Source organism: Heliangelus exortis, chromosome 3, assembly GCF_036169615.1.
Source record: "Heliangelus exortis chromosome 3, bHelExo1.hap1, whole genome shotgun sequence".
NCBI lineage: Eukaryota > Metazoa > Chordata > Aves > Apodiformes > Trochilidae > Heliangelus > Heliangelus exortis.
Window position 1 is genome coordinate 6,243,479 of NC_092424.1, and position 20,283 is coordinate 6,263,761.

General features: G+C 38.9%; 1 protein-coding gene and 1 long non-coding RNA gene across 3 annotated transcripts in view; one reads left to right on the top strand and one right to left on the bottom strand.

Annotated features, from left to right (window-relative positions):
* Positions 1-905: 905 nt before the first annotated feature.
* LOC139794007 (HEAT repeat-containing protein 1-like) overlaps positions 906-20,283 on the bottom strand; it is a 36,571-nt gene continuing 17,193 nt past the window's right edge. The window contains exons 21-45 of one of the 2 annotated variants that reach the window (XM_071739036.1): positions 19,966-20,138; positions 19,482-19,649; positions 18,447-18,689; positions 17,576-17,707; positions 17,078-17,184; positions 15,365-15,508; positions 14,494-14,612; positions 14,110-14,231; positions 12,539-12,667; positions 11,491-11,721; positions 10,676-10,802; positions 9,442-9,611; positions 8,743-8,789; positions 7,823-7,946; positions 7,491-7,631; positions 7,004-7,293; positions 6,062-6,212; positions 5,392-5,550; positions 4,570-4,704; positions 4,210-4,314; positions 3,950-4,118; positions 2,881-3,035; positions 2,356-2,514; positions 1,536-1,644; positions 906-1,099 (exon numbers count right to left, since the gene is read on the bottom strand). In XM_071739036.1, the coding sequence (XP_071595137.1) occupies positions 1,011-1,099; positions 1,536-1,644; positions 2,356-2,514; positions 2,881-3,035; positions 3,950-4,118; positions 4,210-4,314; positions 4,570-4,704; positions 5,392-5,550; positions 6,062-6,212; positions 7,004-7,293; positions 7,491-7,631; positions 7,823-7,946; positions 8,743-8,789; positions 9,442-9,611; positions 10,676-10,802; positions 11,491-11,721; positions 12,539-12,667; positions 14,110-14,231; positions 14,494-14,612; positions 15,365-15,508; positions 17,078-17,184; positions 17,576-17,707; positions 18,447-18,689; positions 19,482-19,649; positions 19,966-20,138 (3,698 nt within the window). In that variant the 3' untranslated portion in view covers positions 906-1,010. The remainder of the gene's footprint in view (positions 1,100-1,535; positions 1,645-2,355; positions 2,515-2,880; positions 3,036-3,949; positions 4,119-4,209; positions 4,315-4,569; positions 4,705-5,391; positions 5,551-6,061; positions 6,213-7,003; positions 7,294-7,490; positions 7,632-7,822; positions 7,947-8,742; positions 8,790-9,441; positions 9,612-10,675; positions 10,803-11,490; positions 11,722-12,538; positions 12,668-14,109; positions 14,232-14,493; positions 14,613-15,364; positions 15,509-17,077; positions 17,185-17,575; positions 17,708-18,446; positions 18,690-19,481; positions 19,650-19,965; positions 20,139-20,283) is intronic. The other variant, XM_071739035.1, reaches the window with a different exon arrangement.
* On the top strand, positions 12,534-20,113 carry LOC139794015 (uncharacterized). Its single transcript, XR_011724912.1, has 3 exons — positions 12,534-12,592; positions 18,898-18,976; positions 19,983-20,113. It is a non-coding gene; the product is annotated as an uncharacterized lncRNA (long non-coding RNA).

Below are 20,283 nucleotides of genomic sequence, written 5' to 3' on the forward strand. Positions count from 1 at the left end.
AGACCACTTAACCCAAGTAGCCCCAGGCCTGTCTGTGCTGGTGGCCTTCAGGACAGTGTTGTGCTCTACCTACTCCTTGGTTGCTGGACAGACTGAGCTGGCTGCTTGTTACAGAGGAGATGGTAGGCAGCTCCCACTCAGTAATGGCAATTGCAAAACTTTTGTGTCCTTGTTTTTATCTAAGAGTTCAATGTGAACATTCTTTTTGCTTCACAGTAGACATTAGTTGTTTTCTTTTTCAAGAAGTTCTGTAAGAGCAAGTCTGACTACAACCTTTCCACTGATGAGAGCTGCATGGCAGATCTAAAAGGACAGTTTCCAGCACCTGATGGGATATAAAATTATATTTATATTGTTAGTTCTAAACAGTTGCATTTTGAACTATGCTTTAGAGTCAGTGTTTCTTATTAGCAGTGTAATGAAGAAGCACCTCCTGGTGCAAAATGAGTGGTAAATTTTTTTGGTGAATTCATTAACAGAGTAAGCAATATATTCTTGATCTTCAGGTGATTTCAAAGCTAACCAGTGCAGCAGTTTTTACAGTCTAAACAACAGCTTTAGCTCCTACATGAATTGTAGTTTCTTGTAACTTCATTTTCAGTATCTTCAGTGGGTTTACTTTTTCCCTCCCTAAAAATGACAGAAAAGCAGATTCTCAGGATTGTAGTGCATTGGTTCAGTGAGTACCATGCTTTCACTGAAGCAGAACAGCCCCTCCACAGAGACAGTAACTGCACACCCCAAGCACAGGGGAATTCAGTGAGTCTCAGATGTTGTGCTCTTTATGCCCAGCTATCAGAATTTGCTTACAGCTTGTTCCACAGCTTCCCCACTGTTAAAAAGAGAGCAGTTAAGGAAAATTCACATGAAAAGTCCCTAACCCATCCAGAAATGATAAAGCCAGATTTTTACAACATTTTATTATAAAGTTAGGATCTTAGCTCTGATAAAAATTAGTATGAATGACAGTTTGCCCATAACCTGTATGTTTGAAAAGAAAGGGGTTGAACTTAGAAGTAGCTTTGGAGTGGTTCTCCCAAAATGACTTCCAGTTGTTGAATTGTCTTCTGACACTGCTGTTCAACTTCTTCACATTCATCTAGAAAAAGAAAGAAAGCAGGAATTAACTAGAATAGTGATTACTGCCCTAGGAAGACTTTGTCACTCATGGAGGCCAGAACTGTTCTTCAGCCACCAGGTATGAAATAATTTTTCAAACATATTTGACTGAGGACTTAAGTAAAGTATTTCTACTGTAACACTGAGCTAAAACAGGCAACTGGGGAGCTGTGCACAGGTTATAAGACTGAAGAAACAACCATAATGTAACTGAATTTTAGGAGTGTGTTGGATACTATCCATTTCAGTTTGCATCCTGCACACTTTTAGCTACCATATACCAATTCATAAGATTTATAGCAATTAGAACAATCATCCTGTCTGAATCTTTGAAATAAGTGGCCCTTATTCTTTTTTTTTTTTTTTTTGCCATAGGCCAGTTGTCTGCCTTCACCAGTGCCAATTATGAACATTACCTTCCATGAGCTCAGCTAAGAATGGAATAGATTCTGGTAGCAGGATCAGGTAGTTCTCTTTCAGTTTTTGTGCAACTTCTACCAAAGCAAGCAGAGCAGCAAATCGGACCTAAAACAGAACAATAAGCTTTGTAAGGAAACAGTATAGTTCCCTCTTTCTTCTCCCCACTCCCCTTCTTTCCATGTAAATTTGTAAAATTTAGCTTTCCCTAAAAAAAGCTTTCCCTACTGAAGGGAACTAATATTAAACTTTTTTTTAAAATCTCACCCACTGGGTTAAGATAATGTCAAAGGAAAAATAGGATGCAAGAAGCAGGTATGTTACAGGAGGTTATTTGATGTAAAGCATTCAACTTCCTGTTACTCTGTTCTACTGTATCAGACTTGGCACAATGAAAAACCAAGGGCTCTCCCTGTATATTTAAAAAAATCTGTAAAATAAGTCTTGACAAAACTTGACAAAAATTATATACAAATTTATTATATAAACATTCTTCCAGTTCCCCCTCTGAAGTGGCCCTTCTTCAGACACAAACAGTTTAGCTCTTGCTCCATGAGATACCAATCTTTAAAAACCCCAAGCCCCACAGTATTGAAGACATTAACACATGGAATGCTGACTGCTAACAGTAAGAGCAGAAGCCATGTTGTAAACATAACATGTCTCTCCACCTTGGGAGTAACATAGTACAATACCAATACTTAAATTTAGGCAAGTATTTTAGTAAAGGCTTGGCTAATCCAATTCTGGGTTTTGGGGCACTGCTTCCATTTTCTATTGCCACAAAGAAAACCAGTTCAAACTGTAGTAACTCCCAACCTTAGAGGAAGTGTGCCTCATTTTCAGCAGGATGTGGTAGTTCAATGGTTTCCAAAGAGAATCATCTGCCATTGCCACACAAAACTGAGCTATGCAGGGTATTAAGTGTGTTGTCACTCTTTCCTGGAACTTTTCATCTCCTCCAAGCATATTTTCCAGCTGTGGAAATAAAAGGCTTGTCAAATAGATCCAGGTGCAGATAAACCCAGCCAAAAGTACTTCTAGCTTCAGCAGTCAGGTACTCAAGGAGTCAAAAGAGCCTTAGTGGAAATGCACTGTGCTGCAGGAGCTCAACAGCATACATCAACCTTACAGAATAAAGACTTACAGAATGAGGATTAAAAAAATTAATAATTCAGAGCCTTAGACAAGGCAGTTAATATTTGCTATAGTTCTGTGACAATTAAATTAATTCCTCCTTTTTTGTTAAAGGAGGGGACTGAAGCCTGATGGTTAAAAAAAAAAATAAGATGAGAGGAAAAAATATCAGCTATCAATTGTTTTTTTGTGGGTGTTTGTCAGTACCTGATCTACCAGAGGCATCATCAAGGTTTCTGCTCTTTCCTTACTGAGGAACTTCTGGGTGTCAAACAGGAAGAGCTTGTGCAGACAGTCCACAGTGAACTGCAAGAGTAGACAGCTCTTTTCTATGTTCTTCTCAGAGTCAAAGAAAGCTTCATCTACATATCAAACAAGGTGAAGGGGAAAAAAAAAAAAATCATTAAATCCCCCCCCACAACCTTCCCCACAAGATAAAAACATTATGAATATAGAATCAGAGAAGAGCTAGGGTTGGAAGAGACCTTAAAGATCATTCCAATCCCTTGCCTGGGTAGGGACACCTTCCACTAGATCAGGTTACTCAAGGCCCCATCCAAACTGGCCTTGAACACTTCAAGGGAGGGGGCAGCCAGAAGGGTTAGAGGATGTACTGCATAGCAGTTATGTACTCATCACTCAGAACAATAGAGAGGATGCAATATGTTATATGGCTTATAGCTAATGCCCTAGCAGGTCTGACACTGCCACTCAGGCAGCTGGGGGTAATAGAGAACAGCCACAGGCTACAGGCAAACTGATTGGCCAGACTTGTGGAGAATTTCTTAAAGGTCACTACAAACAGGGTGGGCAAATAGTTTCCCATACAAACAAAATAGTTATTTTTGCCAAGAAAGCAGAGAAGTCTGAACATACCAGGTAGCATAAAAGAGCAGTCAATTAGAGAATCCCTGCCCCCAAACAACCAAACCCAAAAAATTCCAAACACAACAAACTAAAAAAACCCCAAACCCTAAACAGAGTAAGTCACTCTCTTTCCACACAGTTTCATTCATGGAACTCACTGGGACTGACACTGCAAATTTTCATGTGGTCTCAACTTTACCCTGGCAGCCCAGAGCCCACAGATGAAAAATGTCCTTTGGTTCCATCAGAATAAGAAAGATGCCTTATTCACAACACAAAGGAGAGACATGAGAGGGATGTGCTGTGAAGTAAATCCTGCAAGACTCAACTTTCAGCAATTATAATTAACTTCTTTCATCAATTAGTGTTAGCCTGCCCATGCCTCTCTGCAGTTAGTAACTGAACTTACCAGTTTTAGAAATGTTGACCTGGTCCAGGGTCTCAGCAAATGGCTTCACCAAATGACCAGCAAAGAGGGTGAAGAGACCCTTGAGCTTGTCTGCAATGCAGTCTGCTATTCGGTGGAATGTCAGCAGTCTGTCTTTGAGGGCAGACTCTGTTTTGGACCAATCAAAGAGCTGAAAGTGAAAGAAAGATTAGCTCTTTCCTGTCTCTGTGCACTGGAAAACAAATATGCTGATGCAGATGAGTTGTATTTAAACTTCTTACCTTAAAGAAGAGGGGTCTGAAAGAAGCTTCAGAAAGTTTCATAACCATACTTATTAGACAATCAATTATGTAAGACTCTGTCTTGCCAACTTCCTCTAAATCATCCTAGAAAAATAAGAAAACATAATTCCAAATTTGAAATGTAAAAATCTGAGCTTTCACAAGAGATTTTCACTCTGTTTCAGACTAAACACCTAACCATAATGCTCTCTACCCCAAGAACAACTGTAAAACAGAATATGTGATATCCAGAATTTCAGAGGACATCAATAATGGAAACTACTAATATATTTTAAAACAATTGATGGGATTAGCACATAGAGGTTGAACTGCTGCTGTTCATCCCCCTAAAACAGCCACCTCAGCATGTTCTGTTCGGAAGTCCAGGGCTTTCATGAATAATGCTGTCAGCTCAGACTGATGGGAGATCAGGTGCTCCTTCTCCATACCAGTGATGTGCTCCTTCAAAATGCTCATAAGGGGACGCAGGCAATTCTGCCAAAACAAAAGCAAAGCATTGCAAAGGCAGCTGTGATATTGACAGTAAATGAGAAATGTAACATGAGAATTGGAGCTTTTCACTTTACACATTTACTCATTAAAATACTGTCAATAAAATAAACAAACATTTTTCTGTACTTTTGGGAGGCTTAAGTTAGTAGGATTCCTGAAAAGTGTTTGGTCTCTCCTAGCCAATACTGAAGATACAGAGTTAAGTGTGAGACAAGGGCAAAGGCCAGATGAAAATCAGGAATCAACCTGTGTTCCTAGCAGATAAATGAAGACCTTTATGAATGGGATGATCTCTCAAGAATCCATCATCTAACCTGCTCAGGTCCATTTTTCCCAGATCTAACTTTCCTGAACAACCATTGTGATACCCAAAAAGCAGAGGTAATATGAAGACTTTGCTAGGTTTGGCTGGAACGGAGTTAATTTTCTTTGTAGCATCTGATACAGTTCTGTGTCTCAGATTTGTGACCAAAACAGCACTGCTAGAGCACCAGTTTTTCAGCTGTTGCTTTCCAGTTTTTCAGACTTGCTTTTTTCTCACTCAGCAGGCTTGTGGGGGGCACAAGTTTGGGAGAGGATACAGTGGGGCAGATGAACCAAATGTTACACTGCCTTTTTGTTTTTTTTTCTCTTTAATCACAGTGCAAAGGAAAACATTAAAATCCTTACCTTCCGGGTAGTTGCCACTTCACTGTAACACTTTGTAACTGCAGGCAGGAGTATCCTTGGAGCCAGCCTGGTAGCCAGGATAGTTTTCAGTGATGCTACACGCAAGCTGATCTGGGAGGAAGGACCAAACTCGACCACAATTTTTTCCAAGCGAACAACCTGTCAGGAAAGCCAACAAAAGTTAGGGATACTCAAGAGCTTATTTTTCAGTAGTTGTCTGTTGCAACTGTCAGACAGAAATTTTGCTGTTTGCACCACCTGGAGCACCTCACATTAGGATGTCTGCAGACAGAGCTTCACTGCCTGCAGAACAAAAACATTGAAAAAAGCACATGTCAGTGGCTGGGGGTCAGCATTACCCCTACTAGAGCTGTTGGATACACATCTGATGAGACCATGGATACTAGAGAAAGATCCTTCAGGATTCATCTCCCTTTCCAAAGAGGCAAGCTACACCCTATCAGAGGGAGGAGTAGGGGACCCTCTTCTATTCTGTATCTTCATTATCTGCATAAGGTGAGTAGATGAGTAATACATTACAACTGTGCACAGAGTTGGCACACACTCCTAGCTTCAGTTTCAGAGAGAAAAAAGTAATCTCCACAGCTTCTTCTAGGAACTGGACAGATCCTGTACCCCTTTACATATCTGTAGGAGCCAGACAGCTCACCTGCAGCAAGCAATCCAAAAGATAAGGACTCAGGAAGTGTGGTAATGTTTCTGCAACCTTCAGCAGGGCAGTGACAGCACTCAGCAAGTAAATCTCATTAGAGACCAGCTCCTTCTTATATTTTAAAGTCTTCAGCAGTGCTGGCATCAACCTGTGAACCAAGCATAAATAGAGGTGCTTTTGAACCACTGATCATTTTGAGGTATATAAATCCATCTATACATAAATCCAAAAACTGTATAGAAATCCTAGAGTACATAAATCCATCTGTTAAGCCTGCAGGGAAAATTTTCACAAGTGTATCTGAGACAACTCAGTATGTCTACTGCTGTATTTAATTTTTTCAAAGTTAATGAAGGATATTTGGTTTAGGACCATAAAATCAGAATGGTTTTTTAAAGATCATCTATTCCAATCCCCCTGCCAAGGGCCAGGACATAATTCACTAGATCAGGTTGCTCAAAGCCCCCCATCTTTAAACTAAAGATTCAATTACAATATAAAACCTGTATTTGTAATAAGAGAAAACAGTCTTAAAAGCAACAAGTTAGATGGTTAAATTCTTCTTGCATAGGGAGAGTAAAATAATGTAACAGACAGGGTTTCCAACTGTACAGGTTCTCATATTTTTAAATGCAATTTGTTCTACAGCAGAACTAGAAAATATGGTTTAACTTTTCTAAAGCCATGAGGATTGACTCTCTATTCAGAGTAGAAGACTGCATAAGGAACCCTGCTGATTATAAAAGTCTTACAACTTCCCCACCAGCTTCTTAATTCAACGACCAGGAAGCATCTTCAAGCACTGTGAATCTTTATTCTTATCTGCACAAACCACATGGGCAAAGTGCCATTTGGCATTCATCAGTACTCCTGCAGTAATGCATTCAGTATGACTGATTCCTGCTGCAGTTGGTTATGGTAAAAAGAACCCAACAGTACCTTGGAAGCTGAGGTATTGCTTGGGCTTTCAACGTGCAGGTGACTTCAGCTATGCAGAGCAAAGCACTTCCCATCACATTCTTTTCCTCCTTCTCTGAAGAGATGAGATCAATGGCAGTTTTCAGAACAGGCACAAACGGCGCTGGGTTTTCTGTTCCAAAACCTTTGCAGAGTAGCTTGAGGCTGAACAAAGCAGTCTGCCTGTTGATGGCTTGCTCCTCCTCTTCCTCTTTTCTTTTACACTGCACAATAGCAATGAGCTCAGGAACAAGCTCCAAGAGCTGCAGGATCTAAGAGGACAAGAGAACACACACGTTAGTCATAAAATTAGAACCTCAGAACCTGCAGGTAGCCTACATCTCACTACTCAAGAGCCACCTGGCAGACTTGGGACAGGTTCTTGATGTCTTTATATAGAGCAACTCCAAGATAAATTTCTCTCCAGGTCCTTCTGCTAAAGGAACTGAGTTTAACCACTTGGCCTCACCTGGCTCTTCTGCCACTTCGTGCGCTGCTGCACCTTATTGTTCAAAAGGTCCATTGCCTTACGCCTGACAGATGGGAGCTGATTTGTCATTAGTCCCCTGATTACTGGGATGAAGGTTTCTGTTGGCAATAAGGCATTGACCTACAAGAAAATACAAACAAAACAATACCATAAATGCTCTTCCAAGCACTGGGACATAGCAGCCTCCACATAAGACAGGCAAACCCTCTTAAATGTCCCACAAGGGTTTCAGGGTTGTAACAAATGTTATAATCATGGCAATGAGCAAATGCAGATATGTCCCTGCTAACATGAGCATTAATGAAACCTACTTTATCCAGCATATCATAGGACTTGTTAAGCAGAACTCTCCAGAATTTGGCTGTTGGCTTGTCCACATTTCCTTCCACTGAAGATGCCACAGTGTTTATATAGTGAAGAACGTCTTCTAATAGCCTAGGTGGAAAGGAAGCATCTTTTAGTAACAAGGACACTGAAGAAGTTGACTTGATTATTGGAAAGCATAAAATTCCACGGAACACCAACAATAAAAGAAAATGAAATATCTCATGGAGAGACTAACAGATCACATCTACATATTAACAAGCATTTACAGCAATAAGGATAATAGTGCACGTTTTAGACAACTGTGTGGTACCCCCAAATTATCATCTATGTACAACAATATTTCTCCTTAAGAACTCTGAAGCAAAACCAGTCTGGGTGGAAAGAGATGCTTAAAAATGAGCATTTAGGAATACAGCTTTTAAAATAAATCTTAAACCCTTTTTTACTTGGACCAAACATAAAAGTTAAGCCTCTGCAAAAAAAAACCCCTCAGTTTTCATCATCAGCTCTTATAGCCCAATGATTACAATTGTGATATGTGACTACTGGTAATTTTCTTACACCAACATAGGGGCACCTGTGAATAATGTTTCTTTTTTCCTATGAATGAAGTTATATAGCACAGTAATTATGGGAAGTCTGCAAATAAGTAGTATCAGGAATACAGGAAGAGTGGGTATTAGGGACAGGAATCTTTCTGAACTAAAAAAAATCTCCACAGCATAAGCCCCCCCACAAAACAAAACCCAAATAACTTGCATAAAATACATACTGCTTTTGCTACGACAAAGTTAAAAGTATCCTTGGGGAAAAAAAATTGTCCAACTGGACTACACTTAAAAAATATTCCCAGGCTGCAGTAAAAACTAGAAATAAGAGAAGTGGAGCAGAAGATAAAACATACCTCTGTTCCAACTTCTGAAGGTCTTCTGTGTCTTCATACTCAACTATCTGGTTTAAAAAGGAAGAATTAAAATGCCAAGTGTGACACATTAAGTTATTAATATTAAGTTAAGGGATATTAAGTTAAGGACTAACTTAATAAAATACACAAATTTTCTTTCATTCTGAATGAAATGTCCCCTAACACTGTAATTATGAGCTCCCAACAAAGCCATTATTCTAAAAGAAAATCTGAGAATCTCAGGCAATGCAGTCATAGTAGCAAATACATTTCATGCTGGTGTGTGCTGAGTTGAAAAACTGGGAACTACTTCCAGCTAGAGCTGCAGCCTAAAATTGATGACATTTATTTTGTCTTTTCAGAGTTAATAGCATGAATCCCACACCAAACTTGTAGTTATGAGTGAAATCTCAGACTCCATAGAGCCAGTGCGAATCCACTGGGACCAGAATTCCACTTTGTTACCTATCCATCAATCACACAAATGGAATCCATCTAGAAAACTTTTATGAAAAAGAAATTAATATTGCTGAGAGGTTTTGAAACTGTGTCAATAAGGGTGTCAACAAAATACACCAGACAGTGTGTTCTTTTATCTCTGAACACAAAGGCACCCTAAAAAGCAAATTAAACCCCATCTACTACAGCTTGGCACCATTACTTACTGTGCTCTGTTTAAAAGCAATCTGCCATTATTACCTTTTTCACAAAACTCTGAGAGGATAAAAGTTGTGACATGAAGGAGACTGACAAGAACTTGAAATGCCGAAGTTGTTTGTCTGAGTGAGATTCCACATTAAAAAGCTGCCCATCCTGATTTTCTAGCTTTGTCTTGCATGCTCTTGACTTTTTCAGTCCAGGATCATCTGCTGAAAACATTCACAAAACAAACTTGCAACCAAGAGAAAGATATTTGATTTCTAATTACAGAAACAAAATAAAGCTAAAGTCAGATGCCTATCAAGGACAGTCAGTCTGCAGTACCCAAAACTATGTCAAAGTTCCACAAAAGATACTCTGAAATTGCACTGGAGATAAGTTTTTCATTTCAAGAGCCTCAAAAGAAGTAGTGTAATTTCACTGACATTCCATCTGATAATTTTATGTGAAGAATCTTCTTTTTCCTTGTTGCTAAAGCTATAGCACACTGGCTACACATGAGACCTGTGAAGGAGGACCACATGCACCAAGTGTCACATATTTAGGAAAACTCCTTTCAGTGTCATTAACAGGTCCTTCTTGGCTGAAAAAATGTGTTCAAACAGCAAATGCAGCAAGTCCTAAACTTAAAAAGAAATCACCAGCCCTCACTCACCCTCCCCATTGCCCTCTGAAATGACAGACTGGAAAAGTGTTTCATTATTGCTTCACTATATTCTAGCAAAGAGAAATGAAACTAAAAAACCCAGAAATTACTGTTAGTGCCTGTGATCTTGTCTGCTATGAATAACAGCTTTTTATTTCAACTAAATGGTTCACTGTAGCTTCTAAATGAGGATTGCTGTTTGATTTTAAGTGATGAAATTAATCTATAACTAAAAGGATTATAAATAAAAAGTAATCACAGATCTTAGCCATTATAATTAGAGTAATTCCATGTCCCTTAGTCTTCTGTAAAGAGCAGTAACAGAATCACAGAATGGTTTGGGTTGGAATCCTTTGGGTCAATAACATCCTTAAAGATCATCAAGTCCCTGCAGTGACAGGAACATCTTCAACTATATCTTCAACTTATCAGAGCCCTATCCAACCTGGCTCTGAATGCTTCCATCTACCATCAGTCTGGGTCACCTGTTCCAGTGTTTCACCACTTATAAAAAACATTCTTCCTTCTTTCTAGTTTAAATCTACCCTCTTTTAGTGTAAAAACATTACCACTTCTCTCTTGTAAAAGGAAGGTTTACATGCATTTGCTGGCTCTCTTTGTGGTTACCTTCTTTGTTCTCTGGCAGCTCTGTCAAGTACTGGATTATTTTCATAATGCTCTGCAACTGGGAACGGACATCAAATTCACAACAGATGGAAATCCAAAATTCAGTGTCTGCTTCCAAAACAGCATCCTGTAAATAGTTTAGAAAAAAAATTATTTCAAGAATCAAAAACCCCCAAACCACTAACAATTATAAGAAGACTGAAAACCTCCTCAATGAGTTTGTGAAAGTGCCATGAGCTGGATAGTACCAGGGCTGACACCAAGGGCAATGCCAGCAAGCTCTTGGAGACAACATAGTTCCAGAGGCTGTAGGAAGAGATTAAACTGCTACAGCAAAGACAGTATCTTCTCTCCAATTTTCCTTTAATAATTCTTTTAGTTTTCTCTGTAAACTATGCTTTCACCCCATCAGAGGGCCTGCCTACACAAAAGCATAATAGATTTTTCATTTTGGTTTGTACAGGAACACCAGTGTCATGTTTCACAAACATGGGTAAAGAAAAAAAAGACAAAAATTGAGCAAATTTTAAAAATATTAAAGCACTTCATAATTAGATTATCAGCTCTTCAGGTCAAGGGTTGCTGTATGATATGGTCTGCTTTACTGTTCAGGCTACAGGACAAAATAATATTGTATTTGTAACAGAAATCAGTCAACATCACCCTTAGGTTCTGCTGTAGCACAAGCTCAGAGCTCACCACTTGTGTCAGCATAACCTAGGAGCTTATCTTGCACCTTCTTAAAGGCAAGGCCAGGAACAGAAAGGGGGAGACCAGTTGCATCAGGAAAAAGTTGACCCCACTAATCTTCCAACCTTGTCTGTGCTTGATGTTGCAGTCACAGTTTTGGTCACATACTGCTCAAAGAGCAGCACCAGGAGGACCCAGAGGAACTTTTCTCCCCCCACTGTAGTGATGAGCTGGGTCAGGATGGGCAGGCGGCGGTGCTCGGGCACATGGGGTAAGGCATCCACAAACACCCGAATGATCTTGATCACCACCTCCTCCACACTTCCTGAGGACTCTGACAAATCACTGTCTTCAGCCTAGGTACAAATAGGTACAAGTTTTTTTCTTGTAAATTCAGAAAATGAGAGAAAGCACTACGTGCCTGATAACAGCATTGCCAAAAGCATCACCTCAAGGAAAATACAAGTGCTCCAAAATAAAGTTTTCAGTCACTCAGTTCCTTTTCAGTGTTTAAGGAACATGCTTCAAATAGAATTAAAAAAACCCAAACAAACAAACATTACTTGGCATCAGCTGAAACATGCAGGACATTTTCAAGGGACAGCAATACCACATCCTTCTGAAAAAGCCTGATAATTACAGATTGGGCTTCAAGAGCCTAGTGAAAACAGTAGGAGTAGGATACATGATCTGAGATAGGTAGTATAAGGCTCTCCCTATATATAATTATGTGTGCCATGAATAACTTGTCACAGATACTTGTGATGATTTAAAAAAATTTTAAACTAGTAACCTGATTTCTCAGAGAGAAGTCTGCAAAATGTGTATAAATACCATTAAAAAATACACCAGGAAATCCCCAGCCCATTGCTAGAAGTTTTTTTTTTACAATTCATTTTACATAAGAAAAGTATATGGCACTTTCTGCTACTTTTATGATGAAAAACTTTAATTTTAAGCATGTTTAAGGTTCTCATCAGGCACAGCTGTGATACTGTTTTGGCTAAATAATTTAGTATCTGTCTCAAATAATCCTAGAATAGGCTACAACTTATTCTATCACTGATATTCTAAACCACTTACTCTACTTGATTAGTAATCTTATTGCTCATTTTTTTCTACTCTACTTTCTACTTCTACTTAATGGAAAGCCATTAAGTAGACAATTTTTACCTGGATCAGAGCAGGAATAACCATCTGCACAGTCTTATTAATCACTTGGAACGTGTAAGTATCATCCAGACGCAAGACATTTGCTCCCATAAATGTAAAAATAGGCATAATGTTATGGAGAACTTTATCCTGGATAAGAAGAGAGATGAGATTAGTTTATTTTTTGAACTGTGCTGCTCTGCACATTAAACCTCATGGCACTTCTTCCCCAAAATGCCACTAGATTCCTGTAAGAGAAAATGATAATCATTGGTATTTGCTATAATCTCCATTTGTTAAAATGTCTGGTGTCCCTTGAAGCTACTTTGTGATTGTCAGGAGTTCTAAATATTATTTAGAAGCCAAGACAGATTCTGAATTAGTAACTGGAGAGTGGGAACTTAGGGTTTAGTTTAGTAAAATACCCTGTATTCTTCAACTCAGTGCCATGGTAGTATGAGAAGCTAAATCAGCCATGTGGAGATTTGCAGAAGCCCAAAGGCAGATTCCAGCAATTCTCATAGCTCTCCCACCCACCCTCTTTATAACTATAAAAGATCTGCAGTATCTACAATCATACAATGGAAAATAACCACACTCAGTTTAATTTTCAGCTTTTTCTGGGGGCTAGACTGTAATCACAGTAATTAATTTTAAGAGGGCTGGATTAGAGGTGTCACCTAGCTTAAGAGTTAAGTTTCCTAGCCACGACTGAGAGCAACAAGTTTTGGGACAATTTTTTATTCAGCTTTAGTGAATGGAAAGAGGGTTTTGGATTTAAAAACAGGGAAGAGACTCAGGCAAAATATTTCCTTGTATTCTGACTTTGAAAGCCTTCCAAGAACCAGTATAATGTAGTATAAAGGCTCAGTTCTATGGCAGGTGATGGCAGTAAGATGACCAAAAAAAAAAAAAATTATCCAAACAATAACAAAGCCAAATCCCTCAAAAATTAGTCCAAAACATTCCAGTTTTGTCTTTTGGGAAAAAAAGCTGCATTCCCAAATGTGTGAAGAAAGTACTGAGGTAAAGATAAAGACGTTGAGTTTGATACCTTTAGATAAATTTTTGTTTTTTATAGTTTCAAAGCAAAGGATCTTGTTTAGAAGAGTGAGTGTACATTCAAATTTCAGTCCATAGAACAAAAGGCTTGCTTTTCAGCTGATTAAAATTAGACCAGCATGGTTTTATCATAAACTACAACATTTCTTGGTGTTGTACATGGTAGGAATCTGTACAAATACATGAGATATTGGGCCAGGTGTTCTCTCTCTTGTGTATAAAAAAGCAAGGGAGAGAAACAACAATGCCAGAGATCTTTCACCACAGCAGGAAGGTGAGGCAGCTCTTGTCAGAAAGCTGCTTCAGCTTCTAACACCCTTCATTGCAAATCATAAATGCCTAGTGTCAAAAGCATGAAGACAAGAGGTTTGTTTTGAAGTAAAATGGCATTTATAGCCCTAAGAGAGCAGGAACGTGTAAAGTTTTCCTCTTGCTCTTTTCAGAAATGTTATCCTCAAAGAACAGCTCTGTAGGCCCTTCACTCTTCCCCATATCTGGAACCTGAGACATAAATTCCAGGTAGTGCTTACAGGAAACATGCCAGCAACAGCACCCAGGAGCAGCAGTGCATGGTGGTGTGTCTGGGGCATCTTAGAAATCCTGATGCACTGAACTATCAATTCCACGTTGAATTTTTCTTTGTCAAGGATATCTGCAAGTAAGAAATATTCACTGATTAAAACACTAATGGTCAACCACGTAGGAATAAACAGTACATTCAAGTACAAGTTTCAGTCTGCATACCACACCAAATGGATCTACAAAAAATTAAGGCAGCCAACTCGTGCATTTTGTAGAGGAATCTGTATTCTTAACTCTACAGCATAAGCTGAGAGAAGAAAAAACTTAAAGGCCATTGTTTTAAGGTTGTACTGGTAAAAAAAGTCCCAATAAATGAGTCTGACAATTTTTACCTGGTGAGATCTTGCTGCCATTTGAAGACAATTTCTGACAGATGCTTAGCAGGCAGCTGAGGATTAGCTGCTTCGTATACTCCATATTTTCTTCTTCTGATGCCATAGGTTCCAGACACCTATATAGTTGGAAAAAGAAAACACAGAGATTGAAAAAGGAGTCAGAAAAATAAGTGACCAAAATGCACACTAAGATGCATACAAGAAGCTGCAGTCTTCATTCTGCAGAAGTTCTACACAGAAGCTTCTAAAAAGTGTTTGCCAAAAAGAATCTCTTTTTTTTGTTTATTTTTTCAAATACAGCAAATGGTCTAATAAAAGACATTTAGCAATATCAAGAGTGTAAGATGATTACATGAAATATGACTGCCAGACTATATAAGGGCAAGTCATAAGGAAAAGAAGATAAGCAGCCAACCTACATGTAAATTTTCCTAAGTGCCTGGAGAGAGGCCTGGCAGGTAAAGCAATAGTTTTTTAAGTTGCACTGGATGAAGGCTATTCCACAAGGTTTTGGGAGGAATCTTAAAGCTTAAGAATATTATTTGAATAGATCTGCAAAAGACACAAATCCTGTCAACTGTGCCAGTTTTAGCAGAGATGCCCTCTCAATGGGCATCAAACCCCTTGCACAAAGAACTGCGCATCAGACAGAAATCTTAACGAGCCCACCACGTTCTGTAAGGCAGAAAAAAGTCCTAACAACTTCTCATTCTCCCCATCTGAGCTAACTAGAGGTTCAAGTATGAAAAGGCAAACTAAGCTACAAAACATGGCAACAAAGCAGAGAAAGCAGCCCGTGTTTTAATGCTGTCTGGTTTCTGCTGCAGAGGAGAATGCCCAAGGGCTGGTGTGAGGGAGGAACGATTACCGGCTCAGCAGGTTAAAAAGTGCAGGTACCAAAGCCTGCGGACGCCTGAGCTTCTTCTTATGCTGCAGCAATTCCAGGATAAGCATAACTCTCTGCCAGCTGAAGTGGCTTGTTTCTGGTGCCAGTTCTGCATCTTGAGGCTTTCTAGAGAGATAAGACAAACAACCAGGATTTACATTTGCAAAAGAAATAGCAGAGCGCTTCAGGGAATAAACACATTGTACTGTCCCTCATGTCTCCTGGGAGAGGTAGCAAAATGCAGGCTTTTGGTTGTAGCTGCAACACATTTTAAGCAATTAATAGAAAATCACAGAATCATAGAATCATAGAATTGGCTGGGTTGGAAGGGACCTCAGAGATCATCAAGTCCAACCCTTGATCCACTCCCGCTGCAGTTCTCAGCCCATGGCACTGAGTGCCACATCCAGGCTCTTTTGAAATATCTCCAGGGATGGAGAATCCACTACTTCCCTGGGCAGCCCATTCCAATGTCTGAGCACCCTCTCTGGAAAGAAATTCTTTCTAATGTCCAACCTAACCCTCCCCTGGCACAACTTGAGACCTCTTGTGCCCTCTTGTCTTGCTGAGAGTTGCCTGGGAAAAGAGCCCAACCCCCCCCTGGCTCCAACCTCCTTTCAGGGAGTTGTAGAGAGTGATGAGGTCTCCCCTGAGCCTCCTCTTCTCCAGCCTCAACACCCCCAGCTCCCTCAGCCTCTCCTCATAGGATCTGTGCTCGAGTCCCTTCACCAGCCCAGTTGCCTCCTTTGGACCTGCTCCAGCACCTCAATCTTGTTCCTAAACTGAGGGGCCCAGAGCCTTCCAGAACCCAAAATCCAGAATCCAGACTCATCTTGAACAAACAAATACAGCACTGCCTTCTATGTTTACAAAAATTCTACACAACAAAAGACTTTTTTGGGAGAAAAAAAATCAAATCTGTTACCAGATAACTGTCCATGGGCTGATGTGCTTGCCAGCAACTTGGGTCCTCAGAACTACAAACTGTCTCACCACTGGCTACGCAGACAATGGAGTGTGCAAGTGTGTGTGTTGATACTCTGACAGTTTACAGATTAATTAATCTAGTGGGTAATGATTGTTCAAAAGGGTCAAGTAAAGGAAAATATCAACAGCTACTGCAGGTCACACCAAGAGAACTCAATATCCTGTCACAACAGTGGCCAACAGCTGATGCTTAAAAAAAAAAAAAAAAAAAGGGACTATAGTGGGCAAAACAGCTGATTTCTTTTGAGAATGGAGAGAAGGAACAAACAAAGAGATCAAAAAATTAATGATTATGTTAACCTTTTAACTGAGAGAAAATACTGCTTTTCCAACTAAAAGGAACATTTTGATGAGCACCTGTTTGCTCCAGCCCTGTGCATGTTATTTGTTCATGCACCTTTACTGCTAACCAAGTTTAATACCTACAAAAATGCATTTTGTTCAGCTGTGTCAAACCAGATTCTAGAAGATCAAACATAAACACTGAACTAGTGGATTTTTTTTTTTTGTATTTGTTAGTTTTGACTCTAGTTTCACTACTTCTCACACAGCACCAGGAGCTGGTTTTCTCCTAGCAAAAGCAGCTCACTTATTGCACAGTAAAGTGAAGAAGAAATCAAAGCTTATGCTTCCAATACCATCTATGCAATGTAGTAAAACAAGTGGTGCTTTCAAACTGCACATATTTTGAGTTTCTAGTTATTTTACCTCTGTTGCTGCATTTTCTGCCTTCTTGTTTGCTGAATAGTGGACAGACTTCTGGCTTTCTCAGGAGGCTCCAGTTCTCTCACTATCTGCTCAGCACACACTGAAATCTGAAACAATGAACAGTAACTCAAGTACTAATGAATTTTGTAATTAGTACACCACACATCTGTGTCCCCTCCCTTTTGAAAAACCACATCCCTTTCAGGAACATACAAGATAAATAATCCACATATTCAGGTCAAACCTCAGAAAACGAGAATCAGTTCAGTGGAAAGAAGTGACTTTTGATGAATTTATTCACCTGACTGACACTCTTAAAGAGATGCTTTCTAAAAGCAGTCATTTAACAACATTTCCATGCTATTAATATAGTTATATTATGTGAAAAATTGTTTCCAATTGCTTCCATGCTATGAATGATATAAACCAATGAGTATTCCTGAATGCAACAACAGAACCACTGCAACAGGGCTGAACATATTTGTGTTTGCTACTTACCCCTTTAAACACACTGCTAATGGTCTGAGCACAGAGTGGGTTCTTACAGTTTAACAGTAAATCAAATAATGCTTTTAACAGCTTCTGTTGCACCATCCCATCTGACACAGCTGCAAAGAATGGTTTAGTAATCTACAAAAGGGAAAAAAGAAAAGATGCAGAGGTTTAATGTATGAAGGTAACAAAATCACAAGCTATGGAACTTAGGCATGCTGGATGATGTATGATACACCCAATCACACATGCTTGTTCAGATGAATATATGTGATAAATTTCACCTATTAAAAATGCATTTGTATATATCCAGGAATCCTTAGATGCAAAATACAATTCTGAAATATCCATCAGACATACTGATTCCTGAAATTTTTCACACAGCTTGCCTGGTGAGGGGAACAAACTCTCTGATGATAAGTGTATACAAATATTTGGCTAATAAAAGGTCTGAATTTGTTGGCTCCTTCAAAAGAGATTATTTATCACCTACTGTGCCTTCTTGACAATTTTCTCAGAAGAAAAGCAAGAAGTCCTGCCTGAATGACAATAACTAAGGTATCTTAATAACAGTGGTATCTGCAGGCAGTGATACACATATCCATCTGCACACAAATTCAATGATATTGCTATTCTGTACTTGTCAAAATGCACACATAAAGCAAGCAGCAATTTCTCCCAGTAAATTTAAGAGAGAAAGTTTTGCAGCGTAGTGAGATGTTTCAAAGAAACTACAGAGACCTTGAAAACTTGCACTAAAAAACAGACAGATCAAAAGCTATGGACTCCTTAACACAGAAAGACTCCTCAGAAATCCCAACCTGAACACTGCTATTTGCTTTGAGCATAAAAACAAAGAACTTTCATAAAGCCCTACCTGCCCAAGTGCTGTGATTTGGAATGGTGGAATTTCTTCATAGATTTTCTCGGCAGCGTGCAGACTTTTGAGAAATAAATCCAGGCTCTGCTGATTCGTGCAGAAGAGGGGTGCTGAATATTCAGTAAACTTTCCAAGGATGAGATGCAAGAGAACAACTTCATCTTTCAACATTGCCTCAGGTTTCTCAAAGACCTTGTCTAGCAAGCGGTCTAATGCAGGCAAGAGGTGAGAAAGAATCATCTGCCAACACAGGAAATTCATACCTCCAGTTTTTATCCATTCTCATTTTAACAAAATTGCAACAGGACAAAGTCACTTTACTGCAACACCCCCTCTCCCTTCACATTTTATGCACTATTTTATGCAGCAGCTATTCAAGAGGAAAACCTCAAGATTTACTGTGAGATTCCCATGAGCTCATTTGCCCCTTTGCTATTCTCCTTTGCAGAGGAGGATTTGGTGATTTTAAAGTACAGACACATTCCACCAATTTATGACTCCTGCCTCCTACAGAACCCAAATGTGAGGTAAGAATGCTCTTCCTATATGCAGTTCACAATCCTTTGAAGACACATACAACTGAACAGAGCACAGAACACATATTTTTAATCATTTTTTGAACAGTAAGCACATTTTCCAGCACTTTCAAAATTCTGAATACAATAAATAAGATAATAATACATAGAAATAAAATTGATAGTACTACCTAGAACATTACAATTCTGTGCAGAAAACCAATGTAATACATGTCTTCTGGAAGAATCTTTTTCTGAAACAGTTTTTTTAGTAATATAAGGGAGTTTCCTTAGGAACTCCAGTGCAACATTCTGCAGCCCTTACATTCCTGAATGGGTCATGCAAATATTTTGTGTTTGCTGCTTTGCAGCACTACTGCACATTATTAGAGCTGTCAACTTAATGTCTAATAGTCTAATACACTTTAAAGCTATTTGACAGCATTATTAGTAAATTAACTTGATTTCAGCATTCCAGTCAAGTGTGGAACCCATAAAACAACAAGGAAGTCCTTACCTCACCATGGATTTCATGAAGAATTTTCATTAAGTTTCTGGCAATGTATGATGGGAAAATAGGGTTCTGCACAGAATCAAGTATGTTTTCCAAAGCTTCCAACAATTTTTTCTTCTGAGATTTCTGTTTTGGTTGTGTCTCAAGCTCCTCAAATAGAGTTCCCATAATCTGGTTCATTAACAAAAGTAAAAATTAAGTTCTTTCCCTGCAATAAAAATTTCTTGAACTAATGTTTATTCAAAGTTTACATAATAATGTGATCTAGACCCAAACATAACTCTTGATCTGTAAATAAGCCACAAATTATTACCTCTTAGTTGGCTGATATTCTCAATTCTATGTAATAAATAATTAAATATCTTTATAGGAAAAAAAATTAAAATTAAAAAATTAAAAAGTCTGTCTACTATAGTATACAAAGAAAATTAATTTTCCCAGTTAACTTAATTATTAACAAAATTAACTTAGTTATTAACAAAAATACCTGTGTTATATATGTAGGGTCAGATACAATCTCTTCTGCCTTTTGCTCCAAATGCTGAAGAACAGGATGGAACAGAGACTCTTTTACCCCTCTAAAGGAATGGAGGCAGTTGAGAGCAGCCCTTCGAACCTCACTCACTGGGCTACACAAGTTAATTAGCAAGGAGATCACCACTGCAAAAGGAGTAAAAGACAAGAAAAAAGAATCAAGTGAGTGGTCAGAATTTTCTGTATCTGTCCCTGAAAAGGCATCAACATGAATCTGGAATTAAAATTCATCTCTTCCCACTATACACATTTAAACTGTAACCCACTTCTC